Here is a 25,643-nt window from a genome sequence, read left to right as displayed (position 1 = left end):
GATTTGAAGTTTCAGTGAGTGTTTCAGTTTTGCAATTGTTTTCATAGAGCCCGCAAGAAAGCGAAAACATTCCCCAGTATGGGAACACTTTGGTCTCATTTCTCCTAATAAGGTAAGTGTTAAATCATCTTGTTTGTTTATTATGGTAGTCTATTTTATCCAAAACCAGGTAGAATTGTATTTTTATTAGTCTACACATTTTATTTGTGTGATTCAATATACTAGCCTATCATTCTTCACCATCTTTTACATTTTTTTTATTTTATTCCAAGGTCAAGTGTTTGTTGTGTGCCAAGGAGTTGGGATACAACAACAACACCTCATCTATTCTGAGGCATTTTGGTGCCTTACTTGAAAATACTCAGGAGGTGCACCCAGCCAAGGTGAGTCCAATGAAAAAATATATACATCCTACTATAGCAACATACTCTTCAATTTTTTACCATATTTTTTTAATTAACAATGATAATGAAATGGACAGAACTGATACAGTATTCGGACATTCATTGCATGAATTACTCCTGTAGCACTTTTTGACCAGCAGGGGGGTTTGTGTGCACATGAAGCCTCGAGAAATTAACCGTTTGCGAACCACTTGGCTGGAAAGCTTCAACGTCTAATGAAACTTCATCTGCCCATCACTACCGTTTACCTTGTATCTCTGAATAAACCACATGTTGAACATTTGCCACTCTGCAAGTCATACCAAACCACGATACCAGAGGATTAACACAAGTCACTGCCCATCCTTGAGAGGGTAGCCTACTTCGTTCACTGGGTTCACATTGCATCTGCTTTTTTACCAATGCATTCCTTTGTCATGTATATTGGTCATTCCGTTCGTGACTTGGTTGGCCAGCTAGTTTCAGCCCTATGGTGGTTTTACTCGAATCGTTTAACTACGAGATCAGCTCTGACCTCTTTCATACAGAAGGGCTACAAATGTAGGTGTCCAGCTGTATTTTCAAAATAGCAAGGGGATAGTGCAACATTATCCACGCTTTTACTGTGGGCTCCTCCAAAACAGTTGGAAACGGTTTGAATGAAAATGATACGTGAGCTGGTGATCCATGCTGCCATGTAGGAGATCGTCCCTGTGTGTGTATGTGTATGTGTGTGTGTGCGTGCGTGTGTGAGCCTGTGCATATTGATTGCTCAATGCACAACAGGTGTGCAGCCTCACCCAGCCCCAGAGTCCGATCAGTCTGACTCAGGCCAAACTCAAACTCCAAACTCTTGAATTCGCTCGTCAGATGGTTTAGTGTTTGTAAAATCCTTTCTGTTAATCATTCATAACCTCTATGTTTATAAGTCATTATACACTGATAATTATTTAAGTGTAAATATTTGTTTATTATTTTTAATAGTTATTTAGTTATTTTGATTGCATATTGTATTCATTATTATATTTTATATTGTTTGTCTGGAAAGTACCAAAAAAACCGCAAGTCTGGATTTGACCAATGAGCGAGACATACGCGGTGACGTAAACGTACGTGACCAATGAAAACTACTTGCGGAAAGAGTCAATAACAAGTTTGGTCATGTCAACTAACATAACAGTATAAGAAAACGCCGTAAGCATTTATTCGCGAGTACATTGTAACTTGGTCGTTGTTATCAGGTGGGTCATAAAATGTGTTTTGTATTAGATTGTTGTGACAGATTGTATTCGTACCATTATATATCAGCTGATGTAACATTACATTGTAACTGGACGAAACGCCAAAGGCATCTATTAGGTTGTACAGTTGTAGTTTTGCTGAGGTTTGTCTTAGTGGCAGAAGTATTTATGTATATAAAAGGATACGAAGTCCTGTCGCTTTGCTCATATTTTCTCCGCTCTCACCCCCCATCCTTGATAGAGAGGGTGCTCGGTTCTCTGGTTTCCTCAATGGACTTGACTACACTCGCTAGAATCGACGATGAGCTCGATTCGTCTGAGGTTGCTGCCCTTTGCTTCCTGTGCCGGGATGTACTCAATAAGAAAGGTCTTAAGAAGGCAGGTATTTCTTTCTTTCCATTATTCTCAGAGCTATTTAAATTTTCGTCAATGGTTCGCTTCAGCTGTGACGCTTTTCTAAAGTTCAACTTTCTCAAAGGGAATCGAATACAATGTTTAGTCTAGCAAGGTCATTGTGTGTGGCTAAATGAGAAGGATGTATGAGTAACTTTACTTGTTCCATTCAGGTAACAGATGGGAAAGACCTGTTTAAACAGCTGGACGAGAAAGATCTCCTCAGCAACAGCAGCTTTCTCTGCCAACTGCTCCGCATCATCAATAGAGCGGACCTGCTCAGTCTATTGGAGGGGGATGGAACTCAGACCGACTCAAGTCCAATTGTCAATCAAGATTACAGGTGTGAACAATCGATTATGAAGGATCATTGACATTTTTTAAACACTGGTTAATTTGTTTCAATAAAACGTCTTTCCCTTTCTTCTCCAGAATAAATGTTCTCCTCCCTCACTAACATCCCCTTCTAACCTGCTCTTTGTGTGTCAGGGAGATGCTGTACAACATACACGAGGATGTGATTGAGAAGGATTTAAGGAAAATTAAGTACCTACTCCTCGACAGTGTGGGCCGGGGACAAATGGAGCTTTGCACTGTAAGTGTGTGTGTGTGTGTGTGTGTGTGTGTGTGTGTGTGTGTGTGTGTGTGTGTGTGTGTGTGTGTGTGTGTGTGTGTGTGTGTGTGAGAGAAATAGTGTGCATGGGAGAGAGAGTGAGTATACAATCAGGGAATGAAGGTTGATGGTCTTCTGTTCTTGTCCCAGACGGCGCTGGACGTGTTTTCTCTCATGGAGGACAGCGGCCTGCTGTCTAGAGAGCGGCTGGACAAGCTTCAGACCATACTAAAGCAGTGTGATTTACAGCTCGCCAAAACACTGCAGAAATACATCAACGGTACACATTACACTCACTGCCCGTCAACAATGTTTGGTTACAGCAGAATGAGCTGAACAACTAATGTGTGTTGTCTCAACAGGGGGGTATGCATCGGAGCCGCCAAGCATTAGGGAGGCAATCGGTGACCAGGATAGGCCTCCTCCCAGCATGGAAAACCCGGTGTGTGTGTGTGTGTGTGTGTGTGTGTGTGTGTGTGTGTGTGTGTGTGTGTGTGTGTGTGTGTGTGTGTGTGTGTGTGTGTGTGTGTGTGTGTGTGTGTGTGTGTGTGTGTGTGTGTGTGTGTGCCGATCAATATGGTGTAACAAAGAGATCCTGAGCCGTCTCATTGAGATAGTGTTTCTGTTTGCTTTCACAGAGAGTCTCCCCTGAGGTACCGCCATCCGTCAGTCTCTCTGTGCTTGAGAGGAGACCTCACAGTGAGTGGCTTCGTCCACACACACTATTTAGAAAAAAAACACCCTTGAAGTGAGGGGCTTAATAAAGCCCCTCACAATTGACAGCACATATTTTAGGCTCTAGCTACACAAATCCAGCTACACGGATGTTTATCTACTCCCACGTTGAATGTTGGTGGTGTTAGTGATTTTGCCGTACACCCAAAAGTACAAGACGCTCTGGTCTTGATAACCTCTGCATCTCAACACAAAACAGTTCATTCAATGCAACATTTTTGTGGTCGCATCCGCCTGATCGGATCTGGGAGGGTCCACACCAGACAGTTAATCCAGATCATGAAAGGACAGGTATGTGCGTGAGTGATCTGTTTAACCTGTTGGGTACCTCTTTGGGTCACCAGGCGACCCCGGCGCAGCACGGAGTGTCGTCTCCGACTCCGATCCCAGTGAAGAAACGTCCTCTGTTCTGCACCAGGTAACCACGGCAACATGCCACATTTGTTCTCAAGGTCTCGGCATGTCAGTTTAAAAATGTGGTAATTATTGGTTTATTAATCTTGCTATTCTATGCAGGACTTCTACGAATTGAGGTGTAACCCTCGGGGGACGTGTCTGGTCATCAACAACGAGCACTTCACTGGAACAAGTGCATTGCGTAACCGACTAGGGACGCAAGCGGACGAGAGTAAGCCTCTTCATGAGATGGCCTTATTGTGGGTGCTTGCGTGTGCTGTGCAGGGAACATTATTTTTTTGAATCGCCATCATAGGAGCGCAGCGTATCAACCAGGTCCATTCACACTGTTAATACAGTTTGAAAGGTCGCAGCATGGGGCTCCGAGCGGTTCCTGACAAAGCTCTGCCGAGGCGTTTTGTGAAGCGCCCAATATCTGTTGTGACACTGTACTGTGTGATCCGCCCCAAATGTTCTCATGATTATTCTTATGAAGGGTTACAGGTGTATGTGCTCTCACCTGCTGCTCTCTGCATTACTGCCCCCCCACTCCCCCCCGCCCCCCCTTCAGAGTCCCTGCAACACGTGTTTGGAAAGCTGGGCTTCAAGGTTAAGGTGCACAGCGACCTTACTGCAGACGACATACGCAAGGTGCTGAAAGACCTGGGGAAAATTAGTTTTTGTGCAGCGGATGCCCTGGTGAGCAGCAACATTATTTCAATCTAACCTAACCTGTCAGCATCCTTGTGAAGCCCCGTTCCCAGACGTTCCTCTCATCCCACTGTGGAGAAACCCTGGAGATGAGTGGTTTTAATGTGTGGATATGAGAGATCCATTAATTGTTTCAGATTTTGCTTTGTCAAATTCTTTGTGTAGGCCTGTTACTGACCTGTATTTGATATCACTATGTTGCTTTGGATAAAAGTGTTTTTTGGTTCACTGGCTCTTAAGCTTCTAGCATAGTTTCACCTGAATTGTATAATTTATTAATTTAGCGGATGCTTTTATCCCAAGCCACTTACAGGGACATGTCTAGATGCATTCATGAGCAGGTAGAGGTTTGTGGTATGGCTAAGGGATGACCACAGGGTACACTACACATGTATATAGGGTTGGAACCCCAAACCTTTCACCTGCGAGTCCCAACACCCTGACCATGGGACCATCCAGCCTTGTCTTCCTCTGCCCCGGGCCAGGTGGTGTGCGTGCTGTCCCACGGGGAGAAGGAGTGCGTGTTCGGGACGGATGGGAAGCCCGTCTACCTGAGGGAGCTGCGGATGCCCTTCACCAGTGCGGGGGCCCCCACGCTGGCCGGGAAGCCCAAGCTGTTCTTCATACAGGCCTGCCAGGGGAGCAATTACCAGCGGGGGGTGGAGCCGTGTCCGCCCAGGCCCCAGGATGAGGAGGCGCGCAGGCCGAGCGTGAGCCTGGAGGAGGACGCGGGGCCCCTGCCGGCGGAGCTGGTGGCCGAGGAGGCGGACTACCTGATGGGCATGGCGACAGTGGAGGAGTGCAAGTCGTTCCGGCACACTTCCACGGGGTCCATCTACATCCAGGAGCTGTGCAAGCAGTTGCTGGTGTCGGCCAAGAGGTGAGAGATGGAGGGGGGGAGGTGGCAGAGGAGAGAGAGGGGGGAGGGGAGAGGGTTTGGATGCTGTTTTAAAGCTTGGAACAGCATCCAAACCCTCTCCCCTTTCTCTTCTCTCTTGACGTGAGTGAACAAGAATGAATCAGACAATTTGATCAGCCTAAACAAGCTGGTCATTTCTCAATAATTAAATTCCTCCAAATGGTGAAGGGGGAATAATTGAGATTAATATGATAACTTCCACAATTACGAGCAAATTTATGAAATGGTTAAATGACCTTGATGGTTAGTAGCTAAAGAAGTTCCACGTGAAGACCAAAAAAGCCCTCGTGATCGGCTCTTCCTCTGGCTCATGTCGTTGATCCAACCAACTATCTTTATTCTTCTTTTTCATCTTCTGTGCAGTAAAGACGACCTCCTCACTACGCTCACGCGAGTCAACCGCGAGGTCAGCAAAGGAGAGTATCTCCGGCACAAACAGATGCCCCAGCCCAAGTACACACTAACCAAGAAGCTGGTCCTCACGGAAATGGAGACTGCCCAGAACTAAACGATCGATGGTCAGCTCGCCGGACTCACTGGGACTAGTTTATTTTTACTACACAATGCCAAATGCAGAGTGTGCCACACGACAATCAAGCCTTCCGTTTGTTCAAAAGTCATATGCAGTTGAACCCCCATGGATGACCACAAGAAGCACTGGGTGGCACTCTTTGTTCATGTATTGATTTGGAATGTTCTTCTTTACAGAGAGGGGGAGGGATAAGGATATCTAAGAATGTACTTGACCTTTGAATTGCAATGTTCACTTAAAATTATGAAATGCTGAATAACTAAATATGAACTATTCTTAGTCACTATAACCGTTACGTGGATTAAATGTGTATACCTCTTTTTGTGTATATGTCTGTTTAGGAGAGGATATTTTATATATAAATATAATAATTTATATATATATATATAATCAATAAATTACCTATCCCTCTATATATCCATTAATCTGCCGTTATCTATCTGATAAGACTTACAGTATGATCTGGATACAAACGCAATGCATGATGCTGCTGTCGTATTTTGTTTTTTTTTAACCAATGGAAAGCGAGTAAACACGGGAATGTCGCGGAGACGACATTCCACCTCCATGCAACTGGTTTCAGTCTCTTTAAGTAAATAATTTATTCGAGCCACAACCGACCTGTTTATGTTAAGAAAGATTGGTTACACTGTAGCTTTTGTCACTACCTCCGCCAGCTAAGGCAACCGAATCCAAAGATGGTTTGGTCCCTCTTCCTTTCTGGTCCCACGTCCAGAAGCCGTGCTGCTCACTCATCGGGGTGTGTTCTTAGCGTTTGGCAGATTGTGTGGCTCGGCTCCACCCTAGTTTTCATGGGTTGGAGTACCAGGAAATGTTCTAGTCATCGGGGTCCGCTGTGATGATCACTAGGTGCGGCCTGGTGGTTTAGTTGAGGGTTGCTGCTTCAAAGTTTTGTAATTTCAAAACAATATCTGCTCTTTTACCAAGTGAATGGCATTGCTAGGCGTGGCAAGACATTGATCATCGTAACACGTATTTTCGTCGGTAAACTGCGGGACCTCATCCGTTTGTAATATTTATCTGGTAAGTCAAAATCGTGTTTTCTACCTTCGCCATGTTCCCACTTAAGCGAACGAATACGTTTGGCGTGTATGCGTCGTTCAACATCCAGGTTTAGGACGTTAAATAACATTTTCAGCTCACTTCCCTCCCACTTCTGCCACCTGAAAACTTTATCATATCGGTTTTATATCGGTTGAAGTGATCCAGTATCCCCCTAAACGACCAAATGTTAATCACATAGAAACACTGTTCATTCAGTAGGCTTGACCTGCACGTCACTACAGTGTTCCGCGTCACCTACAGCCACAACTCGATATTTACGAGTCCTCCCTCCGGGTAAACATGGCCTCAAAACATGAACCTCTTCTGGTTTGGTGTGAAACAAGTTTCAGTTATTACACACATAGATTGTGAAGACGTAAAGGTTAGAACTCAAATTATGGAGGGTTTTATTTATTTCGATTTGGGATGTCTATCTTCTCAAATTACTGTTGCCGTTGGCCAAATTAAAATCCCCTGAACACATTGCTTTGTTTGTTGGGGGGAGCCAAAGGAGACGCTTGTTTTATAAGGGACCCGCCTCAAAAACAAGCACAACCAACATCTTTCCGGGCGGCTGTGAATGTTGGGTGTTTTTTTGGGCCGAGCAGCATGGCTGACTGTTGAGCTATTTCTTTCCATGTGTTTGTTTTCATGCTGTTGCCTGGGCAATGACTACTTCTGCATTGATGTTCATTTATGTCTGTTTTTCGGATAGTCAAACTTTTTTTATTATTGATAACTACTTTGTGTAAATGTCAGTTATTGTATCAACAAAGTATTTACAACAGGGAACACGTTGGAACTTATAAGGAACGTTGGTGTATATGGGTGTATGCTACTGTGCGCGTGCGTGGACACACACACACACACACACACACACACACACACACACACACACACACTTGAATTTAGAATTTTGATTCGTTTTGAGGAAGAGAGCAATTGGTTTGACTCTCATTTCTCCCTTTTTCCTCTTTAGAGTGGTTTGCAGAAAGCAAAGTGTAAGCCTATATCATCTATATCTGACCATTCTTGACAGTAGTGAACATTAATGCTCATTCATTCATTGATTCCCATGTTTTTAGTCAGTCAGTCATTAGAGAGTAAAAAGGTTAATCAGACTTCCAAACATTGGAGACATATGTAAACAGTAGTCCTACACATCTTGATATAAATCAGGAGACTGAGTAATGGTCCTATATGTGACTATTTTGATCTGCGATCAGACTGATACCTGTGAGTTTAGAGACAGCCATGAAAGGGTTGGTCTTTTTGGTTGTTTTTTAAATTTCTCTCACTTTAGGCTATATTATTATTAGTCCATTATTGTCTTGACAATGATCTCTTTTCAACGTTTTGAAAACTGAACTCCTGCCCAATGTAGAGTTTAGGTTAGGTAGGCTTCATGTTTCAATGGTCTCAAGTTAATTCAAATAACTTCCCCGCCTTGATCTCAAACACCAGTGTGTCTCCTGGACCCTGACCCAGCCTCCTTCTCCCCATGTTCCCCCAGGTAAGCATGTCCAGGTCAGACTACCCCCCCGGCTACGACCCCTCCCACGCCCCGCTGTACGGGCCCCAGGGTGGGGGCGGCTACCCCCCTCCCCCGGCTTACGGTTTCCCCGGCTTTGGGGGCCCCCCGCAGGGCCACCCGTCTGCACCCTTCGGCGCCGCCCCCAACGCGCCCCCCTACTCCGGCCAGCCCGGGGGCTACCCGCCCGGTCCGCACCCGGGGCAGCCTCATCCCGGCGCTGGCTATGGGTACCCCAACCAGCCGCCCATGCCTCCCATGCCCCCTATGATGCCGCCCACGATGCCCTCCGATGTCTTCGGCTCAGGTAGGACCCGTGGCCCGTTGAGATGAGGACCATTGCCGGCGACCTGGTTCGCTTGTGATGTGATCCTGTTTGTTTGTGTGGGGCTAAAGGGCGAGGGCAGGATACTACAGCAGCTATGGGGGTTTCAGTCACAGCCGACCGGCACTCGGTTTGATTCCCTATTTCGGCAGCCATAACCTGTGGTCTCCTTTTAGAGTGAGACAACTCAGCTGTATCTGGTGCTGCTGCTGCTGCTGCTGCTTACCGACATAGTTATCTTGTGTGTTTTGAGGATTGTATATTGGTCACTGTGTCACGCAGTGAGGTCACTGTGTAGGGAGGTCGTTATGTAAAGCAGTGAGGTGAGCCTCTGTGGCGAATTGTTGACGGTTGCTCCATTTCCGACCAGATGACGCAGAAGGGGAGGGGTTTGCTGCGAGGGACAGCGGTTGGGACAGCCTCAGCGTTCGCCACGCCTTCATCCGCAAGGTAAGGACCACTAACAAGGTTCACTGACTGCATACTGTGTTTACCTGTTCAGGTACGCGTGACAAAGTTTCTTATTATCTCTGCATCGGTCTTCCCTCAGGTGTATATGATACTGGCCTCTCAGCTGCTTCTCACCACGGCGATCGTGGCTGTGTTTGTTTTTGTGTAAGTACATGTGGACGGCCGCACGGCACACGGCTGCAGTAGACTGCAGGTGTGGTTTGTAACTGTGTCTCTGTATCCTTTCAGGGAACCGGTCCGGTTGTTTGTCCAACAAAACCCAGCCATCTACTGGGCCTCATTGTAAGTAATGACATTGTAACCGAATTCATGTTCGGCTACAAATTAACTCCTCATCTCCTCATCCAATACCCATGGATACGTGTGACGCATTTTCTCCCTTTCTCTCCTTTTCCTTACCTTTTCATAGTGGCGTGTACTTTGTAACACACCTTGTTCTGGTCTGCTGCACAGGACCCAGGTGAGGGAACACTGGATGACCAAATTTGTGTATAGGAATACAAAGTACAAGTACAAATTGTAATGCTTTGTTTAATTGAAATACATTTTCTACCTTTCGTAGGAGGAAATTCCCATGGAATGTCATCCTTTTGCTGATATTTGTGAGTCCAGAAATGCACTGCAATATGACATTTTTTAAAAGTAACCACAGACGATTTATTACGTTCGACTACACACAAAATTAATACTATTAGCTCCAAAATCCTCTTACTGAGGTGTTCACTTGGAATTGATGGGATGGTCATTATAAAAAACAATGAAGAAAAAAGAAAAAGACACCCCAATAATGGCCAAATAATTTGAAGCCAATTAGAAGTTTGGTGAACCAAAGTACATTTTTCAGATTGTGTTTTTTGTGTTGGCGTTGACTGGATTCTCCTGTGCTTTGTACAGACCCTGGCCCTGTCCTATATGACCGGGTCCATATCCAGGTGAGGCACACACTCCTATTACCTTCAGAGGACATAATAAGGGGGTACTTTATGTATCCCAATTGGGAAATCTGAGTGTCACAGGCAGAAAGTAAAGGACACTAGTAGAGATCAAAGGATGGAAAATATAAATAATATTATATAATCGATATGATTTTTACTCTTATGTTTAATTTGTGAACATTAGTGATTACTTGACTACTAATAACACTACAAAAGGATGCATATAAATGATTCTGTTATCCTGGGTTCCGATTCCTATATAGCTACTCTTCATTTTGTCCAGTTATTTCCTTTTTTCTAGCTACTCAGATTTTGATTGTATTCTCAGATTGTTCCCAGCTTGTAAATCGCTTTGTGTGAAAGTGTCTGTCTGTGTGTTTTTTATCCCTTTATCAGTCACTATGATACCAAATCAGTGTTCCTGGCATTGGGCATCACCGCTGTGGTCTGCATTGTCGTTACAGTCTTCTGTTTCCAGACGAAGGTACGAGTGCGTTGCACAATGCACAATGATTACAAGACCGAATTGCTGTATTGCCATTTTTTTACATTCTTGGCGCATTAGTGCATTCCTGCTTAATGCTCTTTGGTAGATTCGGTACAAGGAAGTAATTTTGAAAAATGATATTGGTAACGGTTGACTTAGTGAAGCCAGATGCGGTAGTAACAATTGTTTCATCACCCAGAGCCATTTATTGTCCATTGTCCTGAAATGGAAATCTCTCCACTTTTGATAAAGAAAATGAACTTCAAATCAACAACAAGAGCACAAAGTCTCACAATGGACCATATCTTTCTCACCTCCCTCCCAACTCAAACTGTTACATAATAATACATTGTGTGTGTGTGTGTGTGTGTGTGTGTGTGTGTGTGTGTGTGTGTGTGTGTGTGTGTGTGTGTGTGTGTGTGTGTGTGTGTGTGTGTGTGTGTGTGTGTGTGTGTGTGTGTGTGTGTGTGTGTGTGTGTGTTTTAAGCAAGGCCTGTAAACATGCATGTGGTTCCTGTCTCTCAGGTGGATTTCACCAAGTGCCAAGGTCTGTTCTGCGTGCTGGCGATTGTGATGCTGGTAACAGGCATCATCACCACCATCGTGCTGTCCTTCAAATATGTGAGTTACACACAAAATCTGTTCATCCTTGTACTGTCTCGGCTATGTTGACAATGGGTAATATCGGCTGATTATTTGAAAGTACAACTAATACCAATGGCATCATTTTGAGCCATTTCATAAAAATTTTAATAAATGTCGTCCCATGATGCAGTTTATAGGCCAAATGACCATTGTTGCTGCAAAATAATAATCAAATGGCACTATTGGCCTGTAGTTTGGCCTGTACCAATATAACAAAATTTTATATAACTAAAATATAGGACCATAGGAATATCTTGTAGCATATGGACATTTGTGTTATGGGCGTAAATTTGTACATGATTTTCTGGTCCTTGGTCCTTAATATCAGCACACAGCAGTTTTTGAAGATCTCGTCTGCCTATACATTTCATATTACTGCATCCCTGTTGAGTCGTGAACATATTGTCCCAAACAGATGCCGTGGCTTCACATGCTGTATGCCGCTATGGGGGCCATTGTTTACACCCTGGTGAGTAGTGCAGCGCGCTGGCGGCCTCTACTTTATGGGGCTCGGGTAATGGTTTCCAAATGTGTGGTTGCGCAATAGTTTCCCCTGCAACCTTTCCATCCATGAACCAGAATACAAGCATTCCATGGCGTAAGGATTTCCACCGTTTCCTTTGGTAGCTGACTCGTAAAACTAGCGTAGATCTTAATGTTTCTTCTGTTTAATTGTAAGTGTGCTTGAAAACACTTGGTGCTCTCCCGTGATGTCACTTCCTGTATCTTCCACAGTTCCTGGCGTACCACACACAGTTGCTGATAGGCAACAGGAAGCACTCGATCAGCCCGGAAGAGTACGTCTTCGGCGCCCTCTCCCTTTACATCGACATCATCCAGATCTTTCTCATGCTCCTGCAGCTCATTGGTGTAGCAAGAAGATAGGCTCGCACCGGAAACACTGCCTTATATGGTCAACAGGGGAAAGACAGCCTTTAATGGTCGGCAGGATGTGAGGAGGATTGTTGTTTAATACACAAAACAGCAAACATTATCTTGGTGCTTTTTTGCCCCATTTAGTTGTATTAATATATATATGGAATTTGTCTGACTTAATCGGTAAAGATCATTGTTTAAAAAGAAAGGATCAATAACTAGCCTTTAAATTACATGGGAATCATTCCGTGTTGACAAACTAAACAAAGGCTTGTTCGGGAGAAAGCCAAAAAGGGTCTTTGTAAAAGGTTGATTTATATGTATAGTATAAGCACATATAATGCACTTTTATGGAACAAATCTAAATTTGTGCCACATACAACTTTAAAGGTGGTCACTATTGTAACTCTTCAGTATATGTGTATATAAACCGTGACCTGGTCAAATAGATACTTATCCTTGCATTTATCTTTACATTATTTCAACTAAGTCTGCAGCTGAAGTGTGAAAGTGGATGAGAAACGTCAAGTGTTTTCGATCAACTTTGAATGTTAAATGTGTGCCTGCAGGCTTAGCGTCAGTTGCTGTGTAGCTCATGAGACGCAATTTAATGAACTGCTTCCTCTGCCTTTGTTTGTCTTCCTGCTGTTAGCCTTATTATTTTTTTACAAATCAGGGTAGCAGTTTGCATATCGTTGGTGCACTTTCACTTGATCTTGCCCTAGTACCAAATGAGTGATATAACATTGAACCATCGATGCCATGAATAAAATACCCATAACATCATGTTAACTTTATTTATGCTTCAAACTTATTTTGCAGCTTTAAGATGATCAGAAAGGTTTAGCTTCAGGTAGTGTTTGGGGAGGAAGGGCTTGGAGTTAAATCACCTATGAATCAGATGTTTAGGTTTTATAAAATAAATAAATATTTTATTTGCAAGTGGTCAAGTACGGCTGCTGCATCAATTAAATCTTGTACATTCTCATCTTTTCATTAAACACTTTACAATACATATGAGTATATGGACAAAGGACTTTACTTCTATATTTACAGTCTTTATTTGATTCATGTCATGACATTAAAAGAACCACCTCCCTCTCATTCAGTCGTACTCAAGCCCAGTCACATCGTCCATGAATCCACCGTTGAGGCCGTCTATTCTCCATCGGAATGAAAACGGATTCAATAACAGTAGCTCCCCCCGCACCCTCTTTCCCCTGATTTCTGGTTCAACATCCTGGAATGGGAAACCTATCTTCTGCCAGCCGGGGAGAGCAACTTCAGGAAACAAAGTCCTATCTGACGTCTGTAAATCCGTCACCACCATTCAGGGGTGCACCCTTACCGGTCCAGTTCCCGAACCTCGTCACCGTGGTTCCGGTACCGGCTGCCCTCGTAGTCGCCCTCATTGGACCTCTTCATCCTCTGGCGGACCTTCAACTGCTTCAGGCGGTTCTTGTCCACCTCTCTCTTGGCTAGGACGAAGCCCAAGATGCCGCAAGGAAGGCCGACCATCCTAGACCGTCGACAGACAGGGGGAAACATGGTGTGTCAGACTCGTTAGCCAAAGAGTTGATGTCTCTTCCTCGCCCCTAAACTCAAGTAGAATAAGCATGAGACAAAACCTCAAAATTGTTATCATATCCTTCCTGCCAATGCTAACTAATGGTGTTTCCTTATATATTCTGAGCAATGAAAAACGAAAAATAAGAAGCAACCAAAGATAACGTTACAACTTGGAAGTTAGGCCAGGGGAGATCTCACCATGCATAACCGATTTTCATCATAGGATTCTTGGCCTTCCTCCTGGGAATATATTCCGGACCGTCGTACATCTCTTCATCCTCCTTCGTGTTCTTGCCGTCTTTCGGCGTGTCTGTGGTCTGTTGTCCCTTTTTGGTGCTGCAGAGTGCGGGTCCGTAGGTGAGGTGCAGTGGTCGGCACTGAGCTGCCTTCACACACACGGGCACTGCTGTGATTGGGCGTTTATGTGTCCATTGAAGCTGGCCTGGCACGGGCCGCACACCTTCAACAGGAACGACAACAAAATGATTTAATAGCGATAAAACAGATGATCATGAACAGGAGGTGCACTGATACACCGAGTAGGCTATTCCATATGGGAAGTCTGTTACCCCTTCTTTGCGAAGAGTTACAGTAGGTAATAGTTAGATTTGTTGTCTTTTGTAATGGCCACCAAGTCTGCCTTTACCCATTTATTTTATGTTGATGTGATATGATTTTGGTAAATTCAGTGCCTGTCTTCTCAAAAACTCAAACATAGTTATCTGGCTAACGATAGCCATTCGGATATTACAAATCACATAATTTGTTATGCAGTAACACGTCTGAACTAAAGAATATAATATAAAGTTAGGTTACCTTTCAGCAGAGCCGACCTAGCAAGATTCCAACAGGTCGCCGCCATCTTTGTTGTGTGTGATGATGACACGAGGAACACGCATGCGCAGAGGAACAGCACCGGCTCATCACGTACAGCAATGAAGTTCATGGCATGAACTACGCAGTTTAATACGTATAGCATTTATGAAACACTACCCCGTAACGATTTCTAAATTATTGCTGATCGGTGCCTTGGTATTCATGGTATGTTAACTTGTTTTTATTCAAACAAAACTCAAAATGTAAACTAAACACATCCGATGTTTTGTGCAGGTCTTCTGCAATCCATTCCGTATCTGTCTTAAATATATTGCCCAGAGTTAAATGTTTAGCTTGAATAAAGTCAATACACTTATTATTCAATTCGATAAACAGACAATGGTATCACATATACACGAGCCAGAATGCAACTTTATTCACTCGATGGATCAAACCACAAATCGGCAAATACAGAAATTGGCTTGAGTAAAAAAAACATGTAAGCACCCTGAACATTGGGTTGAGCTACATGATGCTTACAGAATCAACATATTCATCATGTGGACATACTTTCTGTACAAATTGAGTTCTATAGAGAGAATAAACCACAAATCATGCAGTTAAGGAATTCATAGTTCTCAAAAACCACAAACGTGAGCTAAACGCAAGAAAACAGACATTTTTAAGCAGCCTATTTACAGAAGTCAGTTTGACTAAAAACGAAAATACTTTTAAAAGAACGTCAAACTCTGTCTGAAAGTTCGAGATAAAAAGTTGTAACATGTAAAATAAAAAGATTTGGATCGCTATTCTTATGTATGAGCTACATATAAGCGGCCTATTAAAAAAATAAAAACAACTCACAATAAGGAGTTATTAAGGTTCAGTGTGAAATTGAGTGTGTGTGTGTGTGTGTATGTGTGTGTGTAATCTAGACTCTAGTCCTCCAAGGTATAGTTGGGGTTGACCACCAGGACCACTTCCTGTTCCTCCCCTGCAGACTCCGCCCCCTTCAGACCCCCCTGAGACAGCTCTATGAGGACGTGATCCTGTTGGAGAGAGAGAGAACCAGGGAGAGAGAGGCAGAGAGAGTGAGATATCAACTCAGAACTCACCAAGTGTAAAGACAACATTGAATGGCATTCAGCGTGTATTTTACTTCCATAATATCACATATTTCAAAATAAAAGCACATGACCAAATACAGGTGGAATGTGTGTTGACCCTTCAGGATTTCATGAAGTCATGTGGGCATGGGAGCGGGAATATCATGATATAATTGGTTGATATGTTCTACCAGTTAGTGTGTCTGTTTGGGGGCAGGATGGTTTGGGGACCTGCGTGGTGGGGACCTGTTTGGTGGGGACCTGCGTGGTGGGGACCTGCAAACTGTGTGGTGGGGACCTGTGTGGTGGGGACCTGCGTGGTGGGGACCAGACTGCTGGGGACTTACGTAGTGCACCAGCCTGTTGAGGACCTTCTCTATCAGGCTCTTCCTGTTGATCAGCTCCTCCTCCGAGTCAATCTCAGATTCAATCTCACTCAGATACCAGTTCACCACCGCACTCTTCTTCAGCTCCTCCTCTTCCTCAGCTGGGAAAAAAGACACAAGACACACCGTTACATTTTAGTGACTAGGTCAATTAATAAACAAAAAATGTTAAAAGACGAGACAATGAAAGGGCCAGGACAATGCCGATTATCAAACCTAAAAAGTAAAATAACGCGGGAAATATGAGTGAAGCACAAGCACACACATTTAAAGGAGGGGCTGGATTGTGTTGTAGTCGGTAGGGTGGTCAACTCCCAGAGAAAAGGTACTGGGTTCGTTGTGCTCAGCCTAACCTGTAGGCATCCCTGAGTCCGACTCCCTAACCTCCATCTGTTTTTTATGGGGACCCGCCACCTTGTTTTATTCCCCACTACAAGGGACTATCTCATTCCGCGTAAAAGCCGTGGTCTGCGACAGCAAACGTCGGACCACTGTCGTCATCGGTCCAGGATTCACCGTCCTCCATGGGTCCAAACAGGGCCGACGACGCCAGTGGCTGTACGTTCCTGCGGCCTTCCCTCCGTGCTGAATAACTAAACGGCCCGTGGGTGGCGGTCGCCGTCGGGGGGGAGGAGCTACGGTCGGGTGTGGCGCTTACCCTCCTCGGCGCGGCGCAGGTGTAGCACCAGCAGGTTGGAGATGCGTCTGTACTCGGCGAAGGACAGGCGGAGGGCCGGGTGGGCCTGGCTCCCCGGCTCGCCATGGCCGTTCACGCCGTTGCCGTGGCCGTTAATTCCGTTGCCGTGGCCGTTGGTTACGTTGCCGTGGCCGTTGGTTCCGTTGATTCCGTTGACGCCGTTGGGAATGTCTCGGCCTGGGTGGATGAGTGGACAAGTTTGATTTGTATATTCTATTTGTGTATGATTATTATGTTATGTCTTGTTGTGTATGCAGTATCAGTAGGTCGTGGTGTTGTGTGTCGTGTGTGTGAATGCATGTGTGTTTGTACAGTATGAGTGTATGTATGTATGTATATGTATGTTTGTATATATGTATGTTTGTGCGTGCACTTGCATAGGTGTGTGTGTGTGCGTATGCATGTGCGCGTGTGCGTGTGCGTGTGTGTGTGTGTGGGGGGGGGTTACCGTTCTCCTGCGGCGGCTGCTGCTCCTGCTCCTCCTCCTCCTCCATGGGCTCGTCCTGCTCCAGGTTGATGTCGGGGGTCTCCACGCGGATGATGGACTTGTTGAGCAGACGGAACGCCTCCTTCACGTGCTTCGGCTGCACCTGGGGGGCCGAGACAACCGCGTCATCAACACGCATGATCACACATGTAGTACACATGAGAGGACATGTCTATACGCCTTCATTAGGTGGTGCTTTGGTCCAACCCATTTCAGCATTTTGAAAATCGATGTAAATATGTACATTTTTCTATGATTACATTTTTTTTGTTTACATTCTATTCATTTGTTCCTTCATGTATCTATTCATCTATTTATTTAAATATTTTACCTGTTTAGAATTGGTGTTTGGCCTCTTTTATAAATCTATTTTGTTGAATTGCCTGAACACACAGATTGCATTTTGCCTTCCACATCCGTTTTTAGCTGATTTCTGAATTTCTGGTCTGGGATTAATAGAGCACCATCTTATCGTATTAAGGTAGCATATCAGAGGGAGCCAATCAATGGGAGCGTATCGTCGAGAGCCAATCAGAGGCAGCGTATCTTACCTCGTCGCAGCAGTGCATGCGGGCCATGCCCTCCGAGAGGCGGATCATGCTCTCCAGCTGCCGCACTGTGATTCGCCAGGCTGACTTGGACACGCCCCCCGAGGTGTCGCGCTGACGCAGGCGCTTGTACTGCTCCACGATGAACTCCTCTGATTCGCTGGAGATCTGGAGGGAGGGAAGACCATGTGAGCAAATGCACCAGCAGCTGGTTGCACCAGCAGAACGTAAGGTCCCACGTAGACTACGGTGAACGTAAATTGCCCAAGCGTTCGACTTTACACTCTACTAAAAAAATAGCAGTTGCACCAAGCAGATAGTTTCAATGTAACACTAAGTTATAACTTATATTTTACACCTCCCCTCTAGCTGGTCTAAGTTCCATTCTAACGATAAAGACTGGTAAATACCAAAGACGGCTATTCGTTTTGAGCAATGGGAAGAGGAGTTTCAACGCGGTTTGCGTCGGGAACGGATTGTCCGTGACCGTATCGATCCATTTCATCAGTATGATGATGTAGATCTATATGCGCGATTTCGGTTTCGGCCCACGTACAAACCAATACAATGCATAGCCATAAAAAGCCAGGTAGAGGCTAACTCAGACAAAAACTCTCACACAACGAATAGCATACAAAGCAGCAATGAGCTGCAATTTATTATAAAAATCCGCCATCAAATAGCTTAACCTCACGCCCAAGTCAATTTTAGAGAATAAATGACTGTCGAACTGTTTTGTTTGCCCTCTCATTTGAGTGCTAACGCGTCTTCATTCGGATAAGGTGGAAACTTGCCAGTAGCAGCTACTTCCTGTTTACATTGTTTGCTGTCAACGATTGGCTTGAAATTATCTAAACGTCATTAAATGCGACACTGGTACAATTTACGCACTACTAATAACGTTAAAACTTAAGTTATGGTGGTGCAACCAAAATTTAGAACACCTTTAGTTTGAAACTAGCTACGTCGAGCGTAGGGTTAAGGCGAGCTTTACACCCGAACTTATGATCGGCTTTACGTTCTGCTGGTGCAACCGACTGCTGGTGGCCCGAGGTCACATGGGCATGGGGAGAGGTGAATGCATTGGGTTAATACTGCACATGGTAATACGCTCTCATGAAGTGGACACAGACTCAAAGACAGACAGACAGAGAGAGATGGACAGAGAGACAGACAGAGAGATACAGACAGAGAGACACACACAGAGAGAAAGACAGACGGGATGGAAAGAGAGGCCGAAGACGGAAAGGCAGAGATTCAGACAGACAGACAGGGATATACAGAGATAGGTTGACAGATGGAGAGACTGGAAGAAAACAGTCACACCCACACGGCCACACTCCCACGGTCTGAACCACATGGCTACACCCCCAGAACCACATGGCTACACCCCCATGGTCAGACCCACATGGTCAGACCCCCACCTTGGGTTTGAACTGCCGAGCGAAGAGCAGGTATCTGCGGATCTCGTCCAGCGAGTAGAGCCGGTCCACGGAGTCCTCCACGCGGGAGTGCAGGTCCACGATGCGCCTGGCGATGGCGTAGTCCGTCACCTAGGCAACACGCATTTGGTTTATCACCACGGACGAGCATCCATTATTACAAATGTTTTCTGCTTGTCACAGAAAACTTTGCGTATTTTTTTATCAGAGCAACTCTTCCCGAGGTTTTTGTTTTTTTCACAGACCAAGAAAAGAAAATCTTTTTTGTGAGAATCCCGACTTTGAGATCATCTCGTCTTGAAAGGAAATATGTAAATGACCAAGAAATTATCCAATGTAGTATTTTGAAACCCTTGCATGATTAACACTATCACACACGCACACACCCCAGCGCCCCCCCCACCTCGTTGCAGTCGTCCACCAGGATGAAGAAGAGGTCGAAGCGGCTCATGATGGGGGCGCTCATGTTGACGTTCTGCTTCAGGCTCTTGCTGCGGTCGTAGCGCCCCCCCACCGGGTTCGCCGCCGCCAAGATGGACGTTCTGGCGTTCAGGGTGGCCTGGAGAGAGGGGGGAGGAGCTCTTTGTTGGTCTTTCACAACGGAAGGGAACAGGTGATATGCTTCTGTGTGTGTGTGTGTGTGTGTGTGTGTGTGTGTGTGTGTGTGTGTGTGTGTGTGTGTGTGTGTGTGTGTGTAAATGTGAGGTGTGTGTGTACCTTGACTCCAGCCTTAGTGATGCTGATGGTCTGCTGCTCCATGGCTTCATGGATGGCCACCTGGTCTCTCGTCTCCATCTTGTCAAACTCATCGATGCAACACACACCCTGGACACACACACACACACACACACAGAGTTACTCCCATTACTAAGTATTTAGTCACAGAAACACAGAAATACATTAACCACCTTGTTTAACTACTATTTACCTACTACTAACTAGTACCATTGTTATAACATGGCATGTTGTGTCATTTAGAGAATACACTAGCAGACTAATGAGATGACACACTATGAGACAACATGTGGTACTCACATTATCGGCGAGCATGAGCGCCCCGGCCTCGATGACGAACTCGTGGGACTCCTCATCACGGACGACGGCGGCCGTGAGACCGGCCGCCGTGCTGGCCTTCCCACTGGTGTACACCGCCCGGGGGCTGAACTCCTCCACGTGCCTGCACACACACACACACACACACACACACACACACACACACACACACACACACACACACACACACACACACACACACACACACACACACACACACACACACACACACACACACACACACACAGTTTAGATTTGATTAGCCACATAGTCTCCCTTGGGAGGAATGTCTCTGGGCATTCAAGAGAAGACAGACGTAGCACCATGCGGCCTCTCCATATACACACAATTTATCCGTATGCAATCAAACTACAGTTAGAAAGCCTCATATTCTAATTGTGCGTAAAGTTATTGGTGTTATAATCATTCATCTCACTACATTTACGTTACAATGAGTAATTTAGCAGACTCTTTGTTGCAAAGCATACAAGTCCAATCAAATTGTAAAATCGATATTGGGGCAGCTACAGAAATTACCACAGTGAGTGTGTGTGTGTGATTGTGCGTGAGCATGTGTTGGTGTGTGTGCGTTAGTGCGGCGTACTTGAGGAACTGGCTCTTGGCCGTGCTGGGGTCTCCCACGATGCACACGTTGATGTCTCCTCTCAGCGAGGTGCCCTCCATGGTCGTCTTGCCAACGCCTCCAAACAGCATGAGCAGCACGCCGCGCTTCACCTCGTCGTTGCCTGCGGCGACGCACACCAAACAAGGACAACAACAACGATGATTCACCGTCACGCCCCCATAATTCAACGTTAAGTTAATACCAGAGTGTAGGGTACCACGGTAGTGTTGAACATTCACAGACAAATCATTGAATCAGTCAGAGGTTACTGACACCTGCTATGCCAAGATGCCTTTGAGCAAGGCACAGAGGGAAATAACCCGGTCGAGCCAGTGAATTTCAGGCTCTCCTTGGGTTTCTAGTTTCTTATACCAGGGGGTTGACTCACAATCCTGGTGTAGACCTTTTATTTCTGGACCTCTGGAGTTTTTAAAATCCAACTATTCTGCCAAGCAGCGGCATGTCCACACTGATTAAGTGCAGTTAGTTATGGTAGGAGAGTTGAATTGAGTAGAGTTGAGCAGCCATTTATATGTCAGATTTAGTACGGGCGGAAATAAATCTGCCAATCAAATGTAAGGGGGATGGCCTCCCCCTGTGGCCACGCCCCTGCTGCTCAGCTATTGGTGGATTCTGTGCCAACATCGGGCTCCTCGGGGGGACTAAAGGGCTCACCGTGGATGGTGGGGAAGAGGCTGGTGCACAGGTTGTGGTAGAGGTTCTTGTCCTGGCTCATCTCAAACACCTTCTCCCACTCCTGCACCGACATCTGGCTCTTGATGCTCTCAGCGGTCTGCTCCTCCTCGCGAAGCTCCTTACCGCCAAACTACAGGCAGAGAATATATCACATATTAACTACAGTAAAATACAGCACTGTTATATAAATAAACTACAGGCCAGAAAAAAACACACTCATATATTAACTACAGTAAAATACAACACTGTTATATTAATAAACTACGGGACTAACCACAGTATTAACCACAGTACAAAACTTTACAGTTAACTAACCCTAACGTACAGAATATACCTGTATTTGAAGAAGAAAAAAAAGGTAGTGTTACCCGTGGGTTTGTGGGGGCTACATAGCAGGCCAGGAAGGCCAGTCTGTAGGACAGCTCTCGGACCCCCAGAGCCTTGAGTCCCCTCATGCCCTCCGCCTCATAGCCCTGGCCCCCGCCCACGCGGGAACTGGTCTCCGTACGTAAGCCTGTAAAAACAAACACACACACAAACACACACACACAGGTTATAAAGACATAGATATCAATTTGACACCGAACCCGTCGTATTCTGATCAATGTGGATGAATGCGTTCTCTCCACAATACATCCTCTCGTTTTAATATTTTTTAACAGTATAATATTGTTCATATTGTCATGATCAACATTCACCTTTATTACACAATAATGCAGATTCTGAGAGGTCTTGGTGGGTGGATGGAGGGGTGTAAGGTAGGTGGATGGAGAGATAGAAGGGTGGATGACTGGAAGGTGGATAGATGGTTGGGTGGGTGGATGGATGGGTGAATGCATGGTAGGGTGCAGGTGGGTGGTGCGTACCAGGGGTGCTGAGCTGGGACACGTCAGGCACCACGATGAGGGTGCCGGTGAAGTCGCAGCGGTCGCCGGCCTGCGCCGTCTCCACCGCCTCCGCCCTCAGGATCACCTCCATGGAGCGGGGGATGGAGCCGCGAGGGAGCTCCGCCTGCGTCTCCTGGATACGCACCTGCACACACACACACACACACACCTTCATCAACCCTCATATGCCAAACCTATTCTCACCTCATCTTATTTATTCATACAGACGCAATACCACAAACAACCGAACGTCATAACCACATACACACACACACACACACACACACACACAAGCACACACTTGGGGACATTACCTTCTGGAAGTCGATGAACTTGGACTTGTGTGTGTCCAGGTGGAAGCGGGCGCGGTTGTTGCACACAGGGTTACGGCAGATGGTGGGCGGGGCGTATTTGAACTGCTGTGGGACGTCCTTGATCAACCCCTGGCAGTCCATGCACAGGAAGCTGCCGCTCACCTGCAGAGCGGGCCGGGGGGGTGTGGTCAGTCTACTGGTACACACTCAGACAACATCCTTATGTATGTGTATGTGCAATTTCTGAACATCAACATCAGAACATCTACTGTGATCTTCTCTTGAAATGCACTAAGTGCGACAAGTGCGAAATGCCCTTTTCAGGCGTGTGTGCGTACATTTTTGTCATCTTTCATTTCTGCAAATCTGCGTGCACTTTTTGTAAATCCTCAGCATGTTTGTCTGTGTGTGTGTGTGTGTGCCTGTGTGTGCATGTGTTTGTGCCTGTGTCTGTGTGTCTGTGTGTGCGTGTGTGTGTGTGCGTGTGCGTGTGCGTGTGCGTGCGTGCATGCGTGCGTGTGTGCCTACCAGCTCGGGATGCACGGGGTGGGTCCGGACCACCTGACCGCTGATCTTCACCAGCGTGCCGATGCGCATGGAGGACAGCTCCCGTATCCTGGGACACACACACGACACATAAAGTACCCACATAAGCTAACGGGGGGCTAACTGAGATAACATCATGAATCAAATCAGCCTTTTGTACATTTAAGCGAGTAAATTAAACTGTCACAACGGGGTCACAGGCTCAGTGTTTATAGTTAATTGCAGATTTAGCCCTAGAGAGTGTGTGTGGGGTTTTGTCTCACTTGTGTCTGGTGGGCAGGTCTTGTATGGCCACGTAGAACTCTTTGAGGAGCGGCACTTCTCCATGATCTCTGGCAAAGTTACGCACGGCGCAACACAGGAACGGATACACTCTGCAGACAGAAAACAACATCAGTAACAACCTATAGAACAGTCTTCTGTTGGTGGAGCACCCTTTACTTAGCAACTACTAACCAGTGTTGTTGTTTTACATTAGCATTAAGATAATATTCCTAATACAAATTGGTGGGTTTAAACTGGACTGTTTCAGAGTTACATTTAATAACAGAAATAATATTATATAATACTACTGATGCTAGTCCTACCTCTGTTGTTTTTGATAATAACAGTTACAGTATTAATATAGCATTACAATAGATTGAAATGTTATGTAATAATGTAATAGTCACTCTATATCTACTACTCGTACTGTGTGTGAATATGTAGAGTATCTTTTTTCGTATAACGGCCGTGTACGTCTACTGTGACACCAAACTTTCCCATCTGGGATTAATCACGGTATAAACACCTGTAGTACTCCTCCTGGATGGTAGTGGCCAGCTCCTGGTTGAAGACCTCCAGATCAGCGAAGCTCACCAGCAGAGTGTTCCTCTCCGGTCGGATCAACTCCTCCGCCTCTCTCACATACTTCACCTCCCCGTCTCCCGTCTGGAACCTGCACACCAGAAACCAGAACAGCATTTACAACGGTGTAACTACAAAGCTATAATAATGACGACCAAAATGACGACCGATTGTTTGAAAAAGAAGAGGCGAATATGTTCTAGTAGTTAAGTTAAGTTAAAGTATATAGCGCAGTTCTTGGGGCCACGATGCCTTTGTTGGAAACAATAACAGGTTCTGAAAAGACTTACTCTTCCAAGAAAGCTTGAAATAACTTCTGGCATTTTTCTGCCAACTCGTCTTTCACGATCTCTCCGGTGTTTACTACGGCAGGCGGTGCGACATCCATGGTGAAATAGTCTTAAAATCTAAATAAAAAGTGTTAGAAATGCAAGTAACATGCAACGATTTCCTCTAGACGTCCACAGCACCGAAAGGAAGAGGATGGTCCACGGTTTCGCGCGAAAACCTGAACCACGTGATCATCAGCGCGCCACTGTCAACCAATCGCTTTCGTGTGGTTCTGACGAGAGCTAATATAATCTGGATTGTGACCAATCCAGTCATCGCAACAAGTGCACAGCCCCTCTTCTTCCCGCGAAACAAAAGCCGCATGGACTGAATATATGATCTTGCATAGACTTCTGAAGAATAAGTCCCGCCTCTGAGGCTCCGGTTCCCTCGGTCAAATGTCTGTATGGGAATTAACATGGGGTTTTTGAATGATCGTACATAGCAAACTCTGTAGGTGGCGAAGAAGTAAAAGCTGCGTCACGTTTTGAACTACACACTTTTCCCATATTGTTGGTGCCGTTAAAATAGCAATTACAATCGTTTACTATTTTAACGGCACCGACAATCCAAAAAGCCAGTCGAAACTAGATGGGAAAAGTGTGTAGTTCAAAACGTGACGTAGCTTTTACTTCTTCGCCACCTACAGAGTTTGCTATGTACGATCATTCAAAAAAAACATGTTATTTCCCATAGACATTTGACCGAGGGAACCGGGAGCATCGGAGGCGGGACTTAGGTATATTGAAATAGTTAAATACAGTACTTAAATTATTCTGAAAATTGGTGGTGGTGTGAAAGAGGGGCCTTTATATTTTCTAATGAACAAGACTGGCCACTAGAGGTCCCCATTATGTTAGTTTTTACAATACTCCCTCTCAACCATGCTCTCAATTTCTGAATGCTAGACAAAGGGGCATACACCAATACATCAATGGCAAAAACAGCCACACGGACTGCAGCAGGGGTCTGAAAAGATGAAGGCTAGACTCTCAATACAGTGGTGATATTGGAATATGGCTTTTCCTACTGCTATG

At 45.4% G+C, this 25,643-nt stretch overlaps 4 protein-coding genes across 7 annotated transcripts; 2 read left to right on the top strand and 2 right to left on the bottom strand.

The window, feature by feature from the left end:
* The first annotated feature begins 8 nt into the window (after nt 1–8).
* On the top strand, nt 9–6,285 carry casp8 (caspase 8, apoptosis-related cysteine peptidase). Of its 4 annotated transcripts, none has more exons than XM_084480597.1 (13): nt 9–112; nt 273–383; nt 1,866–2,002; nt 2,191–2,360; nt 2,507–2,612; nt 2,781–2,910; nt 2,993–3,072; nt 3,269–3,329; nt 3,710–3,783; nt 3,882–3,993; nt 4,333–4,460; nt 4,958–5,352; nt 5,755–6,285. In XM_084480597.1, exons 3-13 carry the CDS (start codon nt 1,895–1,897, stop codon nt 5,897–5,899), a joined length of 1,509 nt encoding a protein of 502 aa, XP_084336723.1. In that variant the 5' UTR covers nt 9–112; nt 273–383; nt 1,866–1,894; the 3' UTR covers nt 5,900–6,285. The 4 variants fall into 4 exon arrangements, with proteins under 4 accessions (XP_084336723.1, XP_084336725.1, XP_084336724.1 ...); XM_084480599.1 differs by having other exon boundaries at nt 1,866–2,006; XM_084480598.1 differs by lacking the exons at nt 9–112; nt 273–383 and adding an exon at nt 1,520–1,624.
* A 452-nt stretch (nt 6,286–6,737) lies between these two features.
* Nucleotides 6,738–12,886, top strand: tmbim1a (transmembrane BAX inhibitor motif containing 1a). Its single transcript, XM_084480405.1, has 12 exons — nt 6,738–6,967; nt 8,502–8,826; nt 9,215–9,294; nt 9,395–9,459; nt 9,544–9,597; nt 9,725–9,775; nt 9,878–9,917; nt 10,210–10,247; nt 10,647–10,734; nt 11,263–11,358; nt 11,798–11,851; nt 12,118–12,886. The coding sequence occupies exons 2-12, from the start codon at nt 8,508–8,510 to the stop codon at nt 12,265–12,267; spliced, it is 1,035 nt and encodes a 344-aa protein (XP_084336531.1). The 5' UTR covers nt 6,738–6,967; nt 8,502–8,507; the 3' UTR covers nt 12,268–12,886.
* A 315-nt stretch (nt 12,887–13,201) lies between these two features.
* On the bottom strand, nt 13,202–14,698 carry LOC311360339 (uncharacterized protein). The gene is made up of 3 exons (XM_084480406.1): nt 14,644–14,698; nt 14,026–14,287; nt 13,202–13,777 (listed from the first exon to the last, which is right to left on the bottom strand). Exons 1-3 carry the CDS (start codon nt 14,687–14,689, stop codon nt 13,603–13,605), a joined length of 483 nt encoding a protein of 160 aa, XP_084336532.1. The 5' UTR covers nt 14,690–14,698; the 3' UTR covers nt 13,202–13,602.
* Nucleotides 14,699–15,069: 371 nt separating this feature from the next.
* mcm6 (minichromosome maintenance complex component 6) lies at nt 15,070–24,733 on the bottom strand. Its single transcript, XM_084480921.1, has 18 exons — nt 24,567–24,733; nt 24,221–24,367; nt 23,694–23,804; nt 23,413–23,500; nt 22,885–23,046; nt 22,550–22,715; nt 22,052–22,197; nt 21,663–21,813; nt 20,967–21,108; nt 20,345–20,486; nt 20,027–20,134; nt 19,713–19,868; nt 19,292–19,420; nt 17,871–18,035; nt 17,281–17,422; nt 16,794–17,009; nt 16,097–16,236; nt 15,070–15,692 (listed from the first exon to the last, which is right to left on the bottom strand). The coding sequence occupies exons 1-18, from the start codon at nt 24,662–24,664 to the stop codon at nt 15,582–15,584; spliced, it is 2,520 nt and encodes an 839-aa protein (XP_084337047.1). The 5' UTR covers nt 24,665–24,733; the 3' UTR covers nt 15,070–15,581.
* Between the last annotated feature and the right edge of the window lie 910 nt (nt 24,734–25,643).

This window comes from Micromesistius poutassou, assembly GCF_964030765.1.
Source record: "Micromesistius poutassou genome assembly, chromosome: 16".
Lineage (NCBI taxonomy): Eukaryota > Metazoa > Chordata > Actinopteri > Gadiformes > Gadidae > Micromesistius > Micromesistius poutassou.
Note: the sequence above shows the minus strand (reverse complement) of the source record. Positions and strands in the feature narration are given on the sequence as shown.